This window comes from Choloepus didactylus, chromosome X (assembly GCF_015220235.1).
Source record: "Choloepus didactylus isolate mChoDid1 chromosome X, mChoDid1.pri, whole genome shotgun sequence".
NCBI lineage: Eukaryota > Metazoa > Chordata > Mammalia > Pilosa > Megalonychidae > Choloepus > Choloepus didactylus.
Window position 1 is genome coordinate 193,224,717 of NC_051334.1, and position 18,261 is coordinate 193,242,977.

The 18,261-nt window shown below is 37.8% G+C and overlaps 1 protein-coding gene across 9 annotated transcripts in view; it reads right to left on the reverse strand.

Moving 5' to 3' along the window:
* Nucleotides 1–9,044: 9,044 nt before the first annotated feature.
* TMLHE (trimethyllysine hydroxylase, epsilon) overlaps nucleotides 9,045–18,261 on the reverse strand; it is a 174,732-nt gene continuing 165,515 nt past the window's right edge. For 8 of the 9 annotated variants that reach the window (XM_037822376.1, XM_037822380.1, XM_037822382.1 and 5 more), the window contains one exon: nucleotides 9,045–9,295. In XM_037822376.1, coding sequence (XP_037678304.1) covers nucleotides 9,055–9,295 — 241 coding nt within the window. In that variant the 3' untranslated portion in view covers nucleotides 9,045–9,054. Of the gene's footprint in view, nucleotides 9,296–9,440; nucleotides 9,578–18,261 lie in introns of all 9 variants that reach the window. The other variant, XR_005214643.1, reaches the window with a different exon arrangement.

The following is an 18,261-nucleotide window of genomic DNA, read 5'->3' on the forward strand; positions in this document are numbered from 1 at the left end:
CACCTCCATGGAAATATCTCATCAGAGTTATCACCTACAGTTGGGTGGGGTGCATTTCCATGCAAATCTAATCAGCACCAAAACGTCTGCCCCACAAGACTGCATCAAAGAATATGGCTTTCTCTGGGGGACATAATACATTCAAACCAGCACAGTATGTAATATTCTATATATGTCTAAATTGAATACATTTATCATATTGCTTAGTTTCTCAATTTCCTTATTGGTCCTCTGTTCCATCTATAGAAGAGAGTGATGTATTGAAGTCTCCCACAATTATTGTGGAAACATTTATTGTTCCCTTCAGTTTGCCAGTATGTCTCATGTACTTTGGAGCACCTTGATTGGGTGCATAAACATTTATGGTTGTTATTGCTTCTTGGTGAATTGTCCCTTTTATTAATATATAGTGTCCTTCATCTCTTATGACATCTTTGCATTTAAAGTCTATTTTGTCTGATATTAGTATTGTTACCCCTGCTTTTTTTGGCTGCACCTTGTGTGGAATATTTTTTCCATCCTTTCACTTTCAAGCTCTTTGTGTTGCTGGGTCTAAGATGAGTCTCTTGTAAGCAGCATATCAATGGATCACACTTTTTAATCCATTCTGTCAGTCTGTATCTTTTAATTGGGGAATTTAATCCACTCACATTTGATTTTATTACTGTGAAGGCAGTTCATGATCCCACCATCTCATCCGTTGGCTTTTATTTGTCATGTCTCTTCCTCCCCCACCTCTCTTTTTTTTCCTTTAAGTTTCCCTTACTAATACTCTTTAGTTCTGTGCCCTTCTCCAGACCTCTCCTTTCTTTTTTTCTTAGCTGGTAGAACTTGCTTTAATATTTCTTGCAGGGAAGGTCTCTTGGTAACTAATTCTCTCAGCATTTGTTTGTCTGTGAAAATGTTAAACTCCTCAATTTTGAATGAGAGCTTTGTTGGATAAAGCATTCTTGGCAGTTTTTCTCTTTCAGAACCTTAAATATCTCATACCACTGCCTTCTAGCCACCATAGTGGCTGCTGAGTAGTCACTACTTAGTCTTATGTGGTTTCCCTTTTATGTGATGAATCGCTTCTCTCTTGCCACTTTCAGAACTTTTCCATCTCTTCAGCATTTGACAATCTGATCAGAATATGTCTTGGAGTGGGTTTATTTCAATTTATTCTATTTGGAGTTCATTGGAATTCTTTGATTTGCATTATTTATGTCATTTAGAAGGGTTGGGAAATTTTCTCAAAATCTGTCTTCAAATACTCTTTTTAGCCTTTAGTCTTGTCTTCTCCTTCTGGGACACCAGTGAGTTTTATATTTGTGTGCTTCATGTTGTCCATTATTTCCATGAGATCCAGCTCAAATTTTTTGAGTTTTTTCATTATTTGTTCTTGTGTGCATTCACATTCAATTGTGCTGTCATCTAGTGCACTTATTCTTTCTTTGCTTCTTCAAATCTGCTGTTGTGTGTCTCTAGTATATTTTTAATTTAATCAACAGTATCTTTTATTTCCAGAAGAACCTCTATTTTTTTAATTTACTATTTCAAATTCTTCTTTATGCACTTCTTGAATCTTCTTGATTTTCTTTATGTCTTTAGGCAACTCACTGAAGTTGGTTTGGAGATTTGTGTGTACTTTTTAAATTGCTCCAAGTTCTGTGTCCCCTCTGGCTTTTTAATTTGGTCATTTGGATTTTCCATATATTCTTGTTTCTTCATTTGCTTTATGATTTTCTGTTGGCTTTGGGGCATTTGCTTATCTTGATAAGGTTATTTTTCAAAATGCAGGATTATTTGAACATACATATACATACATATATATATACATATATATATATATGTATGTATATGTATTTTGGGGCAGAGCCACAGCTTGCAGGAGTACACTTTCCCTGTATTTAGCAGATGGTGCACTTGAGCCACCTCTCACCCTCAAGCCAGCTTCCCACATCTTCACTTGTTCCCTGGGAGGGGTCAAACCTGGGTGAGAATCCAATCAGCACACAAGTTTCCCATGTGTACTGGGGACTGCTTGCCCTGGTGGTGCAGTGTGGGCCCTGTGAAGTTTGGCAGGGAGTCTGGTCAAGAGCACCCTTTGGCTCAAATCTGCCCCACTCCCTGCCTGCCATGCACCCATGAGCCTCTGGGGTGTGGCAGGAGCTCTTGGTACTTCTGTATGGTGCCCTCACTTATCCCCACCTCTTGCCTGTGCACACCATGGACTTCTGTTGGGGGTCAGTAAATGCCATCAATACTGCTCTACTGTTTCCCAGGTTCCCTCATGGGAGCTCCCGGCCATGTGGCTGTGGAGGATTTTCTCACCAGCTTACTGCTGAGATAGTGCACAGGAGTGGAGAGCTGCCCACTACCCTGCTCAGTGGCCTTCTCCCTGCTGCCAGCCCCTGGTGGTGGTCCTGGCTGAATAAACTCTCCCCATTCTTTGAGACACAGTTTCTCTGCTTTTTCATCCATGTTACCACCATGTATTATAGAAGCCCCTCTATGGCCACTCACACCCTGAGACCTCTGTCCTGGGCATCCTCTGGTTCTTCTCTATTTTCTTTCATGGAGGATAAGTTTGCTCCACCTCATCTATTCCATCCCATCATTACATTTTATGCATTTGCATTTCAGCACCTGTAGGAAGTAAAAAGTGGAGTTACATACCAAACAATACACTAAAAGAATACTGGCATATATAATTACCCAAATGGCTACCTTTACTGCAGGTTTTATATTTCTTTATGCTGCTTTGAACCACTGTCTGGTGTCCTTTCTTTTCAGTCTGAAGAACTTCCTTTAGCATTGCTTGTAGGAAAGGTCCAGGGGTGATGAACTCCCTCAGCTTTTGTTTATCTGGGAATGTTTTTATCTCTCCCTGATTTTTGAAAGAAAGTCTCACCAGTTATAAAATTCTTGCTTGGCAGTTGTTTTCTTTCAGCACTTTAAGTATTTAAAAAAACTGCTTTTTTGCCTCCATGGTTTTCATGAGAAATTGGGACTCAATTTAATTGAGACCCACTTGTACATAATATGCTGCTTTTCCCTTGCAGCTTTCAGAACTCCTTCTTATCCTTTGCATTATAATAGAGTGATCAATATATGACAGGGTGTATTTTCCTTTATATTTATCCTGTTTGATGTTCTCACGGCTTCTTGGATGTGCATATTCATATCTTTTGCTAAAGTTTTGAAGTTCTCTGTCATTATTTCTTTGCATATTCCTTATGCCTCTTTCTCTTTCTCTTTCTTCCCCTTCTTGGAATCCCATAAAGCATATATTGGTATGTTTGATGGTCTCCCATAGGTGTCAGGTTATTCTTTGCTTTTTATAATTCTTTTTCCTTTCTGCTCCTCAGCCTGACTCATTTCAAGTGACTTGTCTGCCAGTTCACAGATTCTTTTTTCTGCCAGCTTCAGTGTACTCTTGAAACCCTCCTGGGCATTTTTCAGTTTAAATTTTTGGGGCTCCAAATCTGGTAGTTCTGTTTGGTTCCTTTGAAAAATTTCTATCTCTTTACTAACATTCTCATATTGCTTATTCATTACTTTCTTGATATACTTTAGTTCTGTCTCTGCATTTTCCTTCAACTCCTTAAGCATTTTTATGATCATTTTAAAGGGTTTGTTCACCGTGTCCACATTCTCATCTTTGTTGGTGCTTTCTGGATTTTTGTCCTCTTCCTTTGGCCACCACTTCTTATTTCTTTGGCTTGTACTCTTGTTGTACACCATGTGTCTTAATATTTCTGAATGTTAACTCTAGGATTTATTCCCTGAGATATGTGTTTGTTTGATTTTTTAACCGGCTGGTGATAATACAGAGATGTTCTTGAGCTTCAGCCTTCCTATCAGGAAAGTCTGCCCAAAGTGAATGCAGTGTGCAGGGTTTTCCCTGTCTGGGCCTGTGTCATGTCCTGGGCTTGTGTTTGTTAGTTGTTTTGGAGATCCCCTGTTTATAAGAGTTTGGTTTTCCCTCTGTTTCCCAAGAGATCACCTCTCTGGGGTGTTTGAAACTCACAAGCCTTGGCACAGATTATCTGCTTCTATAGTCTCTTATACTTCTTTCCTTGTCTCAAGTTGCTTTTGCCTGGAGGGAAAGATCTGGGAGGAAGGGCATGCTCGAGAGGACTTTCCCAATCAGTCTTTTCCAGCTGAAACAGGGTCAGGGATCCATGCAGGGGTGCAGACTGGCTCCAAAGTTCCTCAAGGAGAGGATTAGGAAGGGTTCCAGGAGCTTCTTCCACCAATACCCAAAGCTGAGCTTTCTTGAACTGCCCAGCAAAGGCAGCCATTCAGCTGACTCTCACCAATATCCCTGAGGAAGTGTAGCATCGTTAAGTCTCCTCTCCATTTGCTTTCTCTGGGGTGGGTTGAAACAATGGCTGCCACTGTCTTTGTCTGTGGAGATTGAAATGATGGCCACCCTCAGAGCCCAGCACCTAGTGATCTGAAGTTGCTAATCAAAAGCCATGAACAATGACTGGCCTTGCTGACCACTGGTCTTGGGCAAGAGGGTTTTTATGTCATTTTCTGTCACATCAAGCTAGCAAGAGGCTGAACCTCACAGCAGCTTGCTGCAAGAGTGGAGGGTAGGCTCCAGTAGCCGCTATGCCAAAAAAGCGGTTTACTGTAATTTATCAGCCTCTTCCTCCTGCTCCTCCCTGGATGTTTTAGATGTTCTTGTGGCCTCCAGTTTTAAAATAGTTCTTTCAGATAGTTCCTGACTGTTTAATAGTTGCTCTGGTGGAAGGACTGAGTCTTGGAGCTCCCTACTCTTCCATATTCCCAACATAGAGGGTTTTTCCCCCAAATTCCTTATATCTTATAGTTACTCTCTTATCATATTTATGATTCTTTTTATTAAATTTCCCCTGTTTAACTGACTACACACACATACACAGAGTAATATATCATGACCAAGTAGGGTTTACCCCAAGAGTGTAAAGTTGGTTTAACATTTGAAAATCAATCAATAGAATTCACTGCATTAATAGAAGACGGAAAAAATATCACATGATTAATTCAATACATAAAAGCAGATAAAGCCTTTATCAAAATTCAATACAAATTCATGGTTAAAAAAAATCTCAGCAAACTAAGAATAGAGGGGGAATTCCTCAATCTGAATTCAATAAAGGGAACTACTTAAAATCCTATAGCTAACATCATACTTACTGGTGAAATATTGAAGATTTTAATTCTAAGACTGGGGGCAAGGCAAGGATGTCTGCTCTCACCACTCCTATTAAACATAGTACTGGAGGTGCTAGCTAGTGCAATAAGGCAAAAACAAATTGAAAGCACACAGATAGGAAAGTAAAAAATAAAGCTATCCCTATTTGCAGACAACATGATGGTCTACACAGAAAATCCCAAAGAATCTAAAACAAAGAATTAACAACAATGACAACAAAAACTCCTAGAACTACAAATTACCTTAGCAAGGTTGCAGGATACAATGTTAATTTATAAATTCAACTGTGTTTTTATATACTAACAACAAACCATTGGAAAATATTATTAAAATTTAATTTACAATACCATCAAAACCAAAAATACTTAGGAATAAAATTAACAAAAGATGCAAAAGATCTGCATCCTCAGTGAGATAAATTAAAGAAGACCTAAATAAATGGAGCGATAGATGAGGTTCATGGATTGGAACACTTGAAATTGTTAGTTTGCAAATTCTCACCAAAATGGTCTGTAGACTCAAAGCAGTCCCAACTATAGTGACAGGGCTTTATATAAAAGTTGACAAGCTAAGCTGTTGCCTGTTTTTGTAAATAAAGTTTTATTTGAACACAGCTACACCAACATTTATGTATTGTTTATGGTTGTTTTTGTTCTGCGACAGCAGAGTTGAGTAGTTGTGATAAAGACTGTATGGTCCACAAAGCCTGAAATATTTACTATCTGGCCCTTTACAGAAAAGTTTAGGGATCCCTGATCTAGAATATGCAACACAATCTTGAAAAAGAATAACAAAGATGACAAACTTACATTATCTGTAAGAATTACTGTAAACATATAATAACCAAGACAGTGTGGATCTGTAATAAGGATCCAAAAATAGATTAATGGAACCAAATAGAGAGCCCAGAAATAAACCCACACTTTTAAGGTCATTTGATTTTTGACAGAGGTGCAAAGGTAATCCAATTGGTGAAAGGAAGGCCTTTTCAACAAATGGTGCAGTAACACTTGGATATCCACATGTAAAAAAAGAAAAAAAAAGAACTTCAACCTCTATCTCACAACACAGAAAAAAATAATTCAAGATGGATCAGAGACCCAAATGGAAAAGCTAAAACCATAACATCTTTAGAAGAAAGCAGGAGAATATCATTGCATCTTGCAGGGTAATCAGAGGTTTCTTAGGCAAGAGAAACAATGATCATTAAGGAAAAAATTGATAATTTACATTTCTTTAAAATTAAAAATTTATTCTCATCAAAAGACACCACTGTAAAAAACAGTCAAGCCACAGACTGGAAGATAATATTCCTAAAGCATATATCTGGCAATAATTGTTAATCCAAATATATAAAGAATTCATACAACTCAATAATAAACAGACAACTTAATTTTCAAATGGGCAAGAAATTTTACCAGACACTTCCCAAAAGAAGATATATGACTGGCCAATAAGCACATGAAAAAACACTCAACATTATTTAGTCTTCAGAAAAATGCAAATTAAAACTCCAAGGAAATACCAACAGACCCACCATAAAGGCTGAAAATAATGGCTGACAACACCAAATATTGGCAAGGATGTGGAGCAACTACAACTCTCATACACTGTTGATGACAGTGTAAAAATGATACAACCTACTTTGGTAAAAGTTATTACAGTTGCTTATGATACTAACAATTCACCCTACTCTATGACCTAGCAGTTCCACTCCTAGGTATTTAACCAAGTGAAATGAAAACATATTCACAAATACACTTTTACCTGATCATTCATAGCGGTTTTATTCAAAATGACCCTAAACTGGAAACAGCTCAGGTGTCTATTAAAAAAGAATGGATTCATACAATGGTATGAAGTTCCAGAACAGGCAAAACAAGTCTAGGGTGGTAAAAATTAAATCAAAATAGTGATTTCCTTTGGGGGCTGTGGGTGGGGTTTGACTAGGAAGGAGTATGAGAGAACTTCCTTCAGTGATGATAACATTTTATATATTGATGGGGGTTGGGTTACATAGGTGCATGCATTTGTCAAAACTGTATACTTAATATTTTTGAATCACAGTGTATGTAAATTTTATTTCAAAAGAAAAAGCTGTAAACAAATATTGAATTCTACTTAATGATATAAATGCTGAAGTATTTTAGGGGGAAATGTATTCATGTCAGCAATGTACTTCAAAATGAATCAAAAATAAGACTAATGGATGCATAGAAGGATGGACAAATAGGTGATAAAGAAAATACAATAATATATTAATTGTAGAATCTAGGTGGTATATTTATGGGTTTTCCCTATAAAATGCTTTCAACTGTTCTAAGAATGTTCGTAATAAAATGTTGGAAAAGGATGCACACCTACTCATTGTTCTAGGCAACAGGAATATAGAGACGACTGAGGGAGGGCTTCCCAGAGGGACTTATGTAGATGAAGTGAATTAGCATTTATATAGTTCCTACTACAAGCTAGGGGCAAAGGCAGGGGCAGCAATTTATTTTTACCTTAACAACTGAGATTTGTAGGTATTGCTGTAATCGGAAACTCATGACCTGTAGGTTAAGTGATTTACCCAAGGCCAAGATTTCACACTAAACTCTTCCTGATTACCAAGTCTATACTCTATTATGGCAAGTTTTGCAGCCACCTCTACCCTAAATCTGCAGGCTGTATCTCCCTCCCTCCTTTAATTTTTGCCCTAGGACTTATTATCATTTGATATACCATATATTTGCTTATTTATTTTCTATTAAGCATCTCCTCCCACTAGAATGAGAACTCCACAAGGGCTGTGGTTTTTGTCTGTTTTGTTCACAGTTGTATCTCCAGTACTAAGAACAGTGCCTGGCTCTTGGTAGGTGCTCAAGAAATATTTGTTGAGTAAATTGAATTAATGAATAATAGGAGTTAGCTTGGAATAAGTGGAAGCAAGGAGGGTATTCCAAATACAAAACAGAATAAGAAAAAGTTTGGCAGAAAGATGGAAAATAACTTGCTCCAGAAACCTAAAGCAGTTTTGTACAGCTAGGGCAGATATATGTAGGAAACATGAATTGTATGGGATGATGCTAGAAGAGTAAGAAGGAATCAGATCATGCAGAGCCTTATAATTCATGAGGGGGAGGGTCTTAACAGAAGAGTGACAGGCTAGGACTTGTATTTTAGAAAGATAACTTTAGCCAGAGCATGAAGAATGAATAGAAGGGGGCTCACAGTGGAAGTAACAAGACCAGTTAGAAGGCTTTTGCAATAGTACGGAAGAGATAGTGATCTCATTGAAAGAAGCAGCACTGTGGATGGAAAACAATGAGGGAGAGGGAGAAGTTCAATATGATTCAGTTTTTGGTTTGGGCAAATTGGTGGATGGTAATATCATTCAATGAGACTGGGGACATGAGTGGAGAAGCACGCTTGAAATGAGTAGAGATGATGAAATTGGTTTTGAATACGATGTGCTATATGATCCTACAAGATATCTAAGTGGTTGTCTACAGTAGATGATCAGATATACAGGTCAGAAGCTTTGCATTAATCTGGGCTGGGGAAACAAATTTTGTGATTATTGTGCCTTGGTGTATCCTAGCTGTTTGATCACTGAGAAAAATTTAATGACTGTTTTTCATTTTAATAGTGTTTTCACTTTTAAATACTACCTCAAATATCTGCTGCATCAAATCTAGTATTCCTTGGCTCTTGACCTATTTATTATTCATAGGAATTATAATAATAATAGAAATTGTACTATAATGAAAAGCTATAGGATAACAAGATTAAAATGTAGCAGATACAAGGATCTTAAGATTTTCATTAAATTAGAAGGCTAAGATTTGGTAAATATATTACAGTGGAGGGTAGCTCTTTAGTACTCACCTGATCAAATAGAGTTCTTTATTCCATGGGTAGATATTTAAGACTGGCCCAACCCCAGTCATGTGGCTGTGATATCCTCCAACATTTTCAATATATTCATGCTTCAATGGCACTTTGCTGAGGAGTTCAAATTCCTCAGGCGCCTTTTGAAGTACCTGTTCTGCTGCATAGAATCCATCGATTAGCAGTGTCCTGCCACCTGTTCCTTCATGCTTAAGACAGTGAAACACTTGAATGCTAAAGAGGAAAAAAGAAAAGTAAATTTTTATGCTCAGTGGAAAAAGGAGAACATATCAAAATTCTTGGAAAGTGTATATGAAATGATTACTGAAACTACTGGTGTTTTCTTTTAAGAAATAAATCACATTTCCTAATTATTTACCTTCACAGCCAGTTGTCCTTTTTGTGTTTTGAAGTATTAGTGCCAGTAGAAGTTCTTCTAAACATTCAACATGTATTGAAGTCTATATGTGGCAGGCATGAATAAAATGTAGTCTTTGATTTACAGAAGCACATAGGCTAGTAGGAAGAGATGGAGCAAATAAGACAAATAAAATATGATAAGAACCATAATAAGTTGTATACAGGATACAGTGGGGCAATAAAGAAAAGAATGGCCTAGTCTAGTGGGGTGTTGTATAAAGAAATGTTTTGGGGAGGGTGGGGATGGCTTTGCTTAGTTTTAAAGAATGAGCAAGTATTGGACTGGAATGAGATTGAGGGCATTCTAGGCAGAGAAAAAGCATGACCAAAGATACTGCTATAAAAATAAGTTATATTCAAGGAAGAGAGCAAAAAGTTCCTATTGGCATAGAACAGAGAACCACAGAAGGATTTTAAACTAGGAAAATCTATGGTCATATTAACATTTTAAAGACTTGACTATGGTAATAATGTGGAGTATGAGAGGAAGTAAGATGACAGGAGACATAGAAATCTGAAATAGGAAAAAAGCTTGAGCTTAGAGAGGGGTGTTGGGTGGTGTAGAAAGCCAGACACACCTGAGAGATATTACAGAAATATAACTGTCAGGATTTTATAACTGATTAGATGTGGAGGATGAAGGAAAGGCAGAAATCTAGGATGACTCCAGGTTTTTCACTTGGGCAACTGGATGGAAGTTAATGACATTTACTAAGACAGAGAATGCAGGCAGATGCACAATTGGATGCTAATGATGGGGAATGAGGGGTTAAGGCTGAAGTTCAGTTTAGGAATATGTTGTAATAATTGAGTCTAATATGTCTGAATACATTAACAAGGAAAGGAAAAGGTGACCATTAATGGTCTAAGAAACTAAAGTAGAACCTTCAAATTAGCTAAGGGAGAATAAAATTAATAGCAATTTAATCAAATAAACAAAAATAAAGAAAAGGAAAAAGAGTAAACAAGATAAAATAAGTAATAAACATAAAGAAAGATGGAAGGAATAAAATCAAGGAGACACATACATAATTAAAATGAGAAAGGTTAGCTCTGGTCATGTGGAACTTTCTATGAAACATCTAGATCAGGATTATTTAGTATCCAGTTGATGATGTTTAATTCCAAGGAGAGGTAAAATTAAGGATGTAGATTTTGTAGTCATCTGTGTCTGTGGGTGATAACTAAAGTTAAGAGTACAGAAGAGGTCATTAGAGAGATTATTTCAAGTAAGAAAGAAAAGAGAGAAGAAAACCTTGAGGAACAAAAATATTTGGGACATGGATAGAAGAAAATAAGCCAGCAAAGGAGGTTGAGAGAAAATGGTCAGACATAGGAAGAAAACTAGGAAAGAAGGGATATTTGAGAGGGAGAACTGGTTCATGACTTGCCCCAGGGATCAAGTAAGATGAAGAAGGAAAGGTAAATACTGGATATAGCAATAAATCAGTTGCTGGTGACTTTGGAGAGAGTAATTCTATTGGGAAGGGAGTTGGAAAAACTATCTGACTAGGTGATTGAGTGAATGGGAAGTAAGAATGAAAAGCTAGTGAATGTAGGTAATACTTTTGAGAAGCTAGGCTCTGAAGGGGAGGAGAGAGAGCTGTAGCTAGAGGGAGATAGAGTACAGAGAAATGTAAAAAAATAGACATTTAAGATATAAGAAGCTGATAGGAAAGAGTCAATAGAGGTGGGGCAAGATGGTGGTATAGTGAGGGGTAGAATTTAGTTAGTTCCCTAGAGCAGCTAGTAAACAGCCAGGAACAACTAGCAAATAGTCTGGAACAACTATGGGGGGGGCATCCGTGGCTGTACACACATATACCAGTCTGGAATGGGTGAAAGGGCCAATACCACAGTATAGAACTATAAGTAAAGCCCCCCAAACTGTGGAGTTGGCACCCCTCTCCCACTGGCATGCCAAGTTAAGTTGGGATGCTCCCCTGTGGGAAAAAGAAGTGGTCTCTGCTGGAAGCAAGGTGAAGTAGCTCAACCAGGCTCCAATTGCAGTTTTAATTAACAAATTTGGACTACTGAATACAAGCTACAAGCAAAGATAAACCTGGAGCAAGCAGGAAAGGAAATCTGAGGTCTCTCTCAGCAGAGAGGAGATGGGGCTGATGGAAAAAAAAAAACAAAAATGGAGGATTTTGGAGTCAGCTGAGCTCAGAATACTGGAAAATGGCTTTGCCCCAAGAAAAGGGACACATAGACCTGGGTACCAATTCTGGCTCTTGACTGGCAAAACTGGTGGGCTGGGGACCGGCTCTGAAAAGGGGATTTTTTTCTCTTCTCTCTTTTTTTAAAACCATTCTAAGTAGCTCATTGGAGAAAGCCTCACACATTTTTAATTGTCAGTGCTGAACAGGCAATGGAATTAAGAAAGTTCTGAGAGATAAGGAGTCAAGTGAAGGAGATAATTCCTCAAAGGCCTCATCTTCCTCAAGAAAAGGGGGGGTGGGTGGGACCCAGCACAAGTGGCAGCCCTCATTCAGAGAATTCAGACCTCAGGGGCTGGGAGAAAAAAAAAACAAAAGCAGAAACAGCTTACACTTGCCTTAACCATGCCTCTGGCAGGGACAGGATCTGCTGAGAATAAATGGCACCACACCTCTTTACACTGGTGGGGAGCTGTGGGCTGACAAGCACCACTTGCTGGGAAGGATAGGAAAAGCATAGAGTCTAGAGGCCTCACAGGAAAGTCTGACAACCTCTTGGGTCTCATCCTCAGGGAAACCTGATACTAATTACACCCTCCTCCTGAGACTTGGGCATGTCTGGTTTGGAATCGATCATATCTGGACAGACCCATCTCAAAAATACAGGTTCCATATAGACAGGGCAAGAACCAGAATAACACAAGCTGAAAATTCTGATCACTTAAACAGAAGCTATGGTAGAGGTCTAGAAGAAGGTGAACTGAATGCCAAAGAACAGATAGAGAACAAAGCCAACTGCATGGGTTTGAATCTATTATGTCCTCCACAAAAGACATGTTCTTTAAGGAAATCTTGCGGGGGTAGACGTGTTAGTCTTTTGATTAGGTTGGAACCTTTTGATTGTTTCTGTGGAGATATGACTCACCCAACTGTGGGTGAGACTTTTGATTATATTATTTCCATGGAGATGGGACACCACCCATTCAGAGTGGGTCTTAATTAGATCACTGAAGTTCTTCAAAGAGAGCTCACACAGAAAGCAGAGAATACAAAATGCCCCAAGAGAAGCTGAGAGACACATTTTTGGAGAGAAGATAAGATATGTAATACAGTGTTTGCTGACACAGACCCACATGCTTGGAGACACTGGGAAATGCAGAAAGATGGATGTTTGGAGATGCTAATCTAAGAGACAAAGCCCAGAGTTTTCCTGGAGGAGCTAAGAGAGGACCTCCAGACACTTAGAACAGCCCTGGGAGAAGAAGGCAGAGAGCTGAGAGAAGCTAAGAAAGACAGAGGCCCAGAGACATTTTGGAGAAAGCCATTTTAAATGCAACCTGGGAGTAAAGGACCAGCAGACACCAGCCATGTGCATTCTCAGCTAACAGAGGTGTTCTGGACAGCATCAGCCTTTTTTTATTGAAGGTATTCTCTTGTTGATGCCTTACTTTGGATACTTTTATGGCCTTAGAGTTGTAAATCTGTACTCTAATAAATCCCCTTTATAAAAGCCAATCCATTTCTGGTATTGTGCATAACAGCAGCATTAGCAAACTGGAACACAAACCAACAAAAAACCCCAGGTAAAAGAGTGGAAATGACCTCTAGAATAAACTAATCAAGGAAACCAGATGCCTGGTCACCAAAAAAATATTATGAGTCACACTAGGAAAAATGAAGATATAGCTCAGACAAAGGAAAAAGCTAACACCTCAAACAAGATACAGGAGTTGAAACAGCAAATTAAAGATGTTCAAACAAAAATGATAAATCAATTCAAAAGTCAAATCAATGAGTTGAGGGAATATATGGCAAAAGTGATGGAGGATATAAAAAAGACATTGCACTAACATAAGGAAGAATTCAAAAGTTTGAAGAAACAATTGGCAGAACTTAAGCGAATAAAAGGCACAATAGAAGAGATGAAAAACACAATGGAGACATACAACAGCAGTCTTGGAGAGGAAGAGGAAAGGATTCATGAACTAGAGGATAGGATATCTGAAATCCTATACACAAAATAACAGATAGGGGAAAGAATGGAAAAAAAATATGAGCAGGTCTCAGGGAATTGAATGACAACATGAAGTGCACAAACATATGTGTCATTGGTGTCCCAGGGGAGAAGAGAAGGGAAAAGGGGCAGAAACAATAATGGAGGATATAATCACTGAAAATTTCCCATCTCTTATGAAAGACAGAAAACTGCAGTGTACCTCAAACAGAATAGATCCCAATATACCTACTCTAAGACACTTACTGATCAGATTGACCAATGTCAAAGACAAAGAGAGAATTCTGAAAGCAGCAAGAGACAAGCAATCCATCACATACAAGGGAAGCTCAATAAGACTTTGTGTGGATTTATCAGTAGAAACCATGGAGGCAAGAAGGAAGTGCTGTGATATATTCAAGATACTGGAAGAGAAAAACTGCCAACCGAGAATTCTATATCTGCAAAACTGTACTTCAAATATGAGGGAGAGATTAAAATATTTTCAGATAAACTAACACTGAGAGAATTTGTGAACAAGAGACCTGTTCTACAAGAAATGGTAAAGGAAGCACTACAGGCAGATAAGAAAAGGCAGGAGAGAGAGGTTTGGAGAAGAGTGTAGAAGTGAAGGCTAACAGTAAGGGTAAAAAGAGAGAGAGAGGGAATAAATAAAAATAAAATAAGACAGGACATATAAAATCCAAAAGACAAAATAGTAGATGGTGACACAATGTTGTAAGTACACTGAACAAAGCTGAGTGACTAGGGTTGGAGGAGGAAGGCTAGGCTAGGGGCATATATGGCACCAGAAGGAAAGATAGAAGATAAAGACTGGGACTGTATAACTTAGTGAAACCTAGAGTGGTCAATGATGGTGATTAAATGTACAAATGTAAGAATGTTTTTACATGAAGGAGAATAAATGAATGTCAACACTGCAAGATGTTAAAAATGCAATGGTATATGGAAAAATACAATCAATGCAAATTAGAGTCTATAGTTAACAGTAACATTGTAATATACTTTCATGAAATATAACAGAGGCAATATACAAAAGCAAAATGTCAATAACAGAGGGATATAAGGGAGGGGAAAGGGATTCTTGGTGTTGTTGTTTCTCCTTTTAATTTAATTTAATTTTTTAATTTTTTATTCTTCATTTTTCTCTTCTTTTTTTTTGTGGAAGAAAGGGAAATATCCTCATATAGATTATGGTGGTGAATGCATAACTATGTGATTATACCAGGAACTATTGGTTGTTTACCTAGGATGGATTGTATGGTGTGTGAAGAAAACTTTGAAAAATAAACAGAAAGGTACAAGTGCTGGGGAAAATGTGGACGGGGGATGTAACTATTCACTGTTGATAGGGAAGTAGAATGGTGCAGCCCATCTGAAGGGCAGTGTGGTGGTTCCACAGGAGGCCAAGCATAGGGTTGACATATGATCCTGCAACCCCATTATTAGGTATATATTAGAAGAACTGAAAACAGGGACACGAATGGACATTTGCACACTGGTATTTATGGTGGCAGTATTTGCAATGGATGGAAGTGGTCTAAGGGTACTTTGATGATCGGAAGGGTGAATTGTGATGCATGCATACAATGGAATATTGAGCAGCTGCAAGAAGGAATGAAGCTGTGAGGCATGCAACCAGATGAATGAACCTTGAAGACAGTAGGTAGAGTTTTTAGTACATTGGAAGAGCTGGAAGGAAATACTTGAAACTCTTGAACTGTAATCTGGTAGCCTTTATTCTTGAAGATGATTGTATAACTATATAGATCTTAAGGTGTGACTGTGTAATTGTGAAAACCTTGTGACTGAGACTCCCTTTATCAGTGTATGGACAGATGACTGAGAAAACAAAAACAATAAATAAATAAATAATAGGGTGGCATAAGGGGTACGGGATGTTTTGGGTGTTCTTTTTTATTTTTTTCTTCTTATTTTTATTTTCTTGAAGTAATGAAAATATTCAAAAATTGTGGTGATGAATGCACAACTATATCATGGTACTGTGAATCATTGATTTTACACTTTGGATGACTAAATGGTCTGTGAATATATCTCAATAAAATTGCATTAAAAAGTGTCAATAGTTATGGAAAGGCTGAAGATACAAGAGAGGGAAGGAATAATGATGGAGAATAATTCTCAAGGAGACTGAAAAGGATGAGATGATCCAGAACAAAGATAACTTTAGAAAGGATAAAGCATAAAAAGTGAAGATGATGATGATGATGATGATGACGAACAATAACCAAAATTATTATAGCTAATATTTACTGAGCACTTAAAATGTGTCACGAAGTATGCCAAGTACTTTAAATACATCATCTACCTTAATCCTATAACAAAACTAATGGATAGGTTTTATTACTAGTTTTATTTTACAGATGAGGAAACTGAGACACAGAGAGGTTATTTGCCCAAGATTACAAAGCTAATAAATGTTCAAGCTGGGATGCCAATACACATCTAGTCAATGCCATAGCCTGAACTCTTAACCACTACTGCTATACAGGCATACCTCATTTAATTGCACTTCACTTTAATGCACTTTGCAGACATTGTGTCTTTTACAAATTGAAGGTTTATGGCAATCTGGCATCAAGTCAGTTTATTGGCATGATTTTTCCAACAGCATGTGCTCACTTCATGACTCTGTCACATTTTGATAATTCTCACATTTCAATCTTTATTATTATTATTATATCTGTTACAGTGATCTTTAGATAGTGATGTTACTAATATAATTGTTTTTGGGTGTCATGAACCATGCCCATATAAGACAGCACACTGAATCAATAAATGTGTGTGTTCTGACTGCTACACCTACAGGCTGTTCCCACATCCCTCTCCGTCTTCTCCAGCCTCACTAATCCCTGAGACACAACAATATTGAAATTCAGCCAATGAATTTCTTCCAAGTGAAAGGAAGAGTCACATGTCTTTCACTTTAAATCAAAAGGTAGAAATGATTAAGCTTAGTGAGGAAAGCACGTCAAAAGCTGAGACAGGCTGAAAGCTAGGCCTCTTGTGTCAAACAATTAACCAAGTTTGAATGAAAAGGAAAAGTTCTTGGAGGAAATTTAAATTGTTACTCCACTGATCACACAAATGATAAGAAAGCAAAACAGCTTTAATACTGATATAGGAAAAGTTTTGCTGTTCTGGATAGAAGATCAGGTCAACCAAAACATTCCCTTAAGACAAAGCCTAATCCAGAGCAAGGCTCTAACTCTCTTCAATTCTATGAAGGCTGAGAGAGGAGAGGAAGTTTTAGAAGAAAAGTTTGAAGCCAGCAGAAGTTGGTTCATAAAATTTAAGGAAAGAATCCATCTCCAATAACAACAAAGTGCAAGGTGAAGCAGCAAATGCCAATGTAGAAACTGCAGCAATTTATCCAGAAGATGTAGCTAAGATAATTGATGAAGGTGGCTATACAAAACAACAGATTTTCAATGTAGATGGAACAGCCTTCGATTGGAAGAAGATGCCATCTGGGACTTTCATAGCTAGAGAGAAGTCAGTATCTGGCTTTCAAGCTTCAAAGGACAGGCTTACTCTTGTTAGGGGCTGATGGAGTTGGTGACTTTAAGTTGAAGCCAATGCTTATTTACCATTCCAAAAATCCCAGGGCCCTTAAGAATTCTGCTAACTCTGCTCTGCCTATGCTCTATAAATGGAACAAAGCCTGGATGACATCATATCTGTTTACGATATGGTTTACTGAATATTTTAATCCCTCCTTTGAGACCTACTGTTCAGAAAAAAAGATTCCTTTCAAAATATTACTACTCATTGACAATGCACCTGGTCACCCAAGAGTTCTGATGGAGATGTACAACCAGATGAATGTTGTTTACATGCCTGCTAACACAACATCCATTCTGAAGCCCATGAATCATGGAGTCATTTCAACTTTCAAGTCTTATTCTTTAAGAAATACATTTCATAGGGCTATAGTTGCCATATATAGTGATTCCTCTGATGGATCTGGGCAAAGTAAATGAAAAAGCTCCTGGAAAGGATTCAACAATCCAGATGCCATTAAGAACATTCATGATTCATGGGAGGAGGTCAGAATATCAATATTGACAGGAGTTTGGAAGAAGTTGAATCCAACCCTCATGGATGACTTTGAGGGGTTTAATATTTCAGTGGAGGAAGTAATGACAGATGTGGGGGAAATAGCAAGAGAACTAGAATTAGAAGTGGTGCCTGAAGATATGACTGAATTGCTGCAATCTCATGGTAAAACTTGAATGGATGAGGATCTGCTTCTTATGGATGAGCAAAGAAAGTGGTTTCTTGAGATAGAATCTACTCCTGGTGAAGATGCTGTGAATACTGTTGAAATAACAATGAAGGATTTAGAATATTACATAAACTTAGTTCATAAAGTAGCAACAGGGTTTTAGAGGATTGACTGCAATTTTTAAAGAAGTACTAGTGTGGGTAAAATGCTATCAAACAGCATCACATGTTATAGAGAAATTTTTCATGATAGGAGAGTCAAACAATGTGGCAAACCTCATTTTCTTATTTTAAAAAATTTCCACAGCCACCTCAACCTTCTTAGTAGTCATCAACATTGAGGCAAGACCCTCCACAAG